Raw genomic sequence first — 5,848 nt, 5'->3', positions numbered from 1 at the left:
GAAACCATAAGAAATAAAAGGACTACAAATAATTTTTTTTTATATTCATTTTTACAATTATATGGGAGGGTCTTCTTTACCAAAAAAAAAAAACAAAAGAAAAAGCTTAAAATATTAAAATGAATGGCAACGAAAATGATTACCACTTAAAAAGACAACAAAAAATATAATTTAGGAAAAAACAATAGAATATTTCAAAAATAATATTAATAGAATAAATTAATTTTCAAGATAAAAATTTATTTAATTTAAAAAAATAAAAATCATTTTTTCTAACAATCATTGAAGGGGAACAATCAATTCTAATACAAGAAACTGAAGACAGAATTCTGACACAAAGCGAAAAAAAAAATATGAAAAAAATAATTTAAAATTCACTATAAAAATTGGAACAACTTTTGATTATACTTAATGGCTTAATGGTTATGAAGATGGTTAAAATCTTATGGTATGAGTTTTTTTCTAATAAACAAAGAAATAAATCTCTTGAATTTCTTCATTTTATTTGTTCCGTCTTGTGTCAAATGAATTTAGGGCGTTATTTAAATTTTATACAGCCTGGCCAATGTTCCTGAATTCCAAAATTTCATTATATCGGTAATATTGTCACACAAAATTGTGAAAATATCATTAATCCAATTCAATTAAAGAGTGTGCTCTAGTGAAACAAAAAGTGCGGAACACTATTTTCTCTTTGACTGTATGTACCGTTATTGTGTGTATTCTCATTACTCTATGTACTCTATGTACATATGTATTGATTTCCTTGCTATAATCTAAATAGTAAAAATAGTAAACTAGAAAAGCCGAATTCCTTTGATCTAATATATCGGTTAGAGCTAATCGGCTTATCAAATCCTCAAAAAAAAATTGGCTTTTAAATCTGTTAATTAAACTTAAGATACAGAATTAACCTTTAAATCAAACCAAACTTAAGATACAGGAGAACACAGAGATTAAAACACAGTTTTTTTTCCATTGTTCTGGCTTGGATATCTCTGTTGATCAGGACCGAATGGATTCTGGTAACCAGGAAACCTCGAACAAAGCCAAATATCGTCAGCCAACTTTGCTGGATATACAAAACCTGAAAACAGCGCAACAAGAACAACAATAACAACAAAAGTAAATCTTCACTTCCATTTTAATTAAATTAACTTTACTGCTAACAATATACACACATATATATGCAGTTTCAAATAAGCAAAAGAAAAACAAATTTAATTCCATTAAAGTTTTATAACATAAACATAAAAAAAACATAAACATCTTTAACTTGATTCAAAACTTAACCGATCATATGACGATCTCTTACGATGAGATCTTCGTGCCTCTTTTATTTCTTTCGTAACTCTTTTTGATGTTGAATAATTAGAAACTTGTCTCAATGGGCGATAAAGATATCGTTTCAATTCAGAGGAAATTCTTTTAACATGTAAAAAATTACAAAATCGATTACGGCGACAATTTCGTACTTCATATTGACGGCAACATGCATCTTGAAAATCTTCAACCGGTGACAATTCAGCATATATGGGACGTCCATCAAACCAACGATTATTTAAATCTTCAACAGCCTTTTTAGCATCATCCTCATATCGAAATTTAATATAAACATTTCCAACTAAATGATCACCTAAATTGTCACAAACATTAATTATTTCAATTTCACCATATTTTTCTTCGCATTCAACAAAAATGTCTTCATAAAATTCTTCAAATTTATTTTGTATTTCTTTATCAATATTTTTGATTGTATTAAATTCAGCAGATTTTACTGAATTCTCTACATCAATATAAAAATTTTGCAATAAAACTGTTTGAGAAAATATTGGTTTAGTATGAATACGACAACATCTTTCACCGTGACGGCAAGCTCCAACTTTAAAATAAAACGAACAGTTTACTTTATCTTTTTCAGTTCCAAAAATTGATGCAAGAAATCCAGCCATTGATTTTTATAGATTTTATTGTTGTTAATTTTAATTAAACTCTACTCGTAAATGTGTTTAAAAGTTTCGAAAATTAAAAAGAAGAAAAGACTTTTAATAAACAACCGCTTGCTACGATTATTTAAAATTTGAACTGGAACTGATTGTAGTGTATTGTAAAGTAAATCAAGAAATTGTTTCAAAAACAAATTAATGTCTTGCAAATTCGTCTTCCAAACTAGTGTATGAGTACCTTATATTCTAAAAAGCGTAGTCTTGAATTTGAATGAGCACTTGTTTTGCCTCTAAGTGTAGATAATCGATGCAACCTGTGCCCCACCATACCACTGTTTTACTTTTAGTATAACTAAGTGACAATCAAATTGTAACTTAGATTTTTTTTTGCAATTGGCAAGAGTTTATTTACCAGTACACCTGTATGTAATTTTTAACAAGTATTAAGCTTTCTCTCGTGTGCTCATAAATTTACGAAATTTATTTATACATACTTATATATGCAAATATTCACATGTTTATACATGTACATATGTACGTGTGAACGAAAAAAAAACTAAATAAAACAAAGTTAAAAACACATTATTTTGTGGTATATTTGTTGTATACTTGTATGGTAATATATACGTGTATTTATGTGCATACTTTCATACATAAATTATAAATTTTAAATATTAAAAAAATATTATAAATTTGGCATACGTAAAACTTATATATTACTTCTAGCATATTTACTAATCGATTTTCAAACAAAAAAAAACAATAAAAAACGAAATAAGCAAAAAAAATCGAATTGTGAATGATATCGAAATATTCACAATAAAAAAATTTAAACATATGATAAAACAAACAAATAAATATTTCTTTCCAGTACATTTTCCCCATTTAGTTGTGTTAAAAATCAATTTCAATATACATGAAAATTTTTTTAAAATTGTACGATTTTTTTTTTTTTAAAAATAAGATTTTTATTAGTTTTGTTCATCTGTCATTTATGTAAGTATAGAAATTGTGAATAGTATTTCAGATTTTCAGTAAGAAAACTACTCTATACGTATTTGCGGCAGGCAATATTAAGCAAGAAAGGCTCAATTTTTTCAAATGAATCAATTGAATAATCAATAACGGATCATCTTAAAATTGTTCGGAATAGACCGATCTCTGACGGCTTATAACAACGAGATACGTCACGATAGTCATCTAACATTCACTTTTGCTTTATAATCGGTATGTATCAGGTTTGAATTTTATAATTTTTAGGCTTCTTGCATACTTTTAGTGCCCAAATAACAAAATGCCATTAACAACTGCAACATGACAACTTAACAACAATTATCACGTGTCTTACTGAACAGCAAAGTTAGTGTTTTACAAAATGAGACCGATAGTGCCTCGATTTTGTGCTTTTATATTATTTTTGCTGCCCAAATATACACAATGATTAAATTTGCGGTAATTAGATCTACAAACTTCAAGATTTAACTTACAAAAATAATTTTAAAATATAGATAGATAGTATTTGTAGTTATTTCAAAAAAATGTTCTTTGGTAACTCTGCAAACTGAACTAGGATCATTAACAAAGAACGTCAAAAACTGAAAGATGTCATGAAAAAATTTTTAACACGCTTTCCTTAATACCAAAAACAAATAGGAAAGCTTCAGCGTTCGCTCGACCATATAATTTCTTTAGCAGGGCACTAAAACTTCTTGAGACACTAAACAAAACTAAATTACAAACAGCTATTTTGTTGTCAGACCCATACGTCGAATTTTGTCGCACTTATCTTACAGGATGAGAAGATATGACAAAACGCTTCTTTATAATTTTGTCCACTTGTGCCTTTCCAGTGCCAATTGTTCTTATACCACATTCTTTTATCTTCTGGTTTTAGCTTTTAAAATTATTCTCGCACAATAATAAAATTAAATTTGTTTTTCAAATAACATTTTAAAAATTAAATTGACTTTGGTTTTCAAATTCAATATTATTTTATTTAAAAATTCGCCCTTTCTTTTCTATTTTTCATGAAATGTAAAAAACACATTTGAATTGATTTTCATTTCCTAAAATGTATTCAACTCATCCCGCACTAAATCTGTCTTTGAATATCATGTTTACGCATCATTAAATCATTAGAAAACTCTGTGTAGTCAAAATATATTCATATAAGATAATAGTATTTATATATGTATGAGTGAATGGAAAGCAATACTTTAAAATCAATTTCGCGTTTTTAAGTATTTTGTGCTAATAAAAAAAAAATATTTTTCTATGCATTCAGCGAGGTTTAAAAAAAATATACGTAATAGTGTCCTCAGTTCTTATATATAAAAAATAATTTATTTACGAAAATGTCCGACCAATCAATAAAATATTCACCATTTACCATCAGTATCAAATTTAGTTATAAAGATCAAGCGAACAGAAGCTCACAGAGGTTGTAACTTGTAACCCTATATATTAATAAAAAAAATCATAAATTTTTTATATTCTTTTTTGCTTAATATTTGCTTTCAATTCGTGCAAAACTTAAAACAAATCATTAACAATCGATTACATTTAAAAAATATATAAAATGATTGTTCTTTTCTGATTTTTGGGGCAAAATTAGTTGAATAATGTATAATTTAATATAAAGCTTCCAAGAACGGATTCGAAACGGATGTGTTTAATTACGATGACATTATATGAGACTCCGAAAAAAGGTAAATTAGATGGAAGCTGTTGCATACCCAAAAGTAGGGACATAGAAATACCAATCCTCCTACCTCAAACGATGTATGGGGCATTATGCTTGGAGGTACCTAAAGCAGCTAACGCATCTCGTTTGTAGAACTCAAATATTTTCGTTTTCATACCAGACAAAGTCGTAACCCACAGTCCGAAACGCCAGTTAGTGTCTTGAAAATGTAAGAGTTTTCCATCTCCTCTATTGTGTCTTGCGTACTCTCTTCTTTTTTTCATCTAGCGCATTTCAAATTAAGCAAAGCTCTGAATATATACCAACTAGGCAGGAATATATACCATATTCCGACATTTTGCAGCCCCCATCATCGTCATCTCAGCTAAACAATCCTTGTGAATCATTGCTTCTGTTACTATTGAGCTCTCTGTTTTGCAAGATTGTGCCAATTAGAGATGTTCATTATTCTTAGATCTGCTAAGAATCAATCTTTTTCTTGGTCTACCGCGCCTTCTATACCCTCTTTTAAAAACTTTTTTTTACAATCCATCCATTCTTATTAGATGTGCCAGTCAACTAATTCTTTGTTCCTTTATGAACCTGATTACATTTCGCTCTTGCATTAGATTTTCGATTTCGTGATTATACCTAATGCGGTAAAATACAATGCTCGTTTCGATAGACCCTGCATACTATGATATCGTTCGTTTGCTGGCCTGCATATTATACGTGCGCGACAGAGATACGAATATCTTCGTTTTTAGAGTGTCATCTCTACCCAGCCGTAAAGTTAAAGAGTTAGTTTTATAGAATTTCATTATATTTTGTTATAAATAGAATTAAAAGGGATTATTGATGTACATAATTTTGCATATTTCACGGGGCTTTAGCAAAAAAAAAAAGAGAAAGACTAAAGTGAAAAATTTTTATTCTGTGCAATGAAATGTGGTAAATCATGCAATTCTCGAATATTATGTGAGACTAGAGGTGAGAAATTTATATTTTACTCATTAAAAGTATAAAATAAGAAAATTTCTTATTCATACTGCTGATTTAAGTTAAAAAATTTTCTTAAATGCAAGTTTTTATATAAAAATTTTGCAATACATATTTTTAGGGGAGAAAATAAAAATTTAATTTGAAATCTAAGTACATAGGGACTTATACATATACATACGTATATATGGGTATACTTTAATTCAAAACAGTATTCATA

General features: G+C 28.1%; 1 protein-coding gene across 1 annotated transcript; it reads right to left on the bottom strand.

Moving 5' to 3' along the window:
- Positions 1-1,271: 1,271 nt before the first annotated feature.
- On the bottom strand, positions 1,272-1,952 carry LOC129606593 (splicing factor U2af 38 kDa subunit-like). The gene has a single exon (XM_055516985.1). The coding sequence runs from the start codon at positions 1,950-1,952 to the stop codon at positions 1,272-1,274; it is 681 nt and encodes a 226-aa protein (XP_055372960.1).
- Between the last annotated feature and the right edge of the window lie 3,896 nt (positions 1,953-5,848).

The sequence above is a fragment of the Condylostylus longicornis genome, unplaced genomic scaffold, assembly GCF_029603195.1.
Source record: "Condylostylus longicornis isolate FDR11 unplaced genomic scaffold, ASM2960319v2 ptg000019l, whole genome shotgun sequence".
NCBI lineage: Eukaryota > Metazoa > Arthropoda > Insecta > Diptera > Dolichopodidae > Condylostylus > Condylostylus longicornis.
The sequence above is the reverse complement of the archived record's forward strand: the minus strand, read 5'-3'. Positions and strand labels throughout refer to the sequence as shown.

Bases quoted from the DNA above. Each gene is read 5' to 3' on its own strand.
- LOC129606593 (XM_055516985.1), bottom strand. From the start codon at position 1,952: ATGGCTGGATTTCTTGCATCAATTTTTGGAACTGAAAAAGATAAAGTA.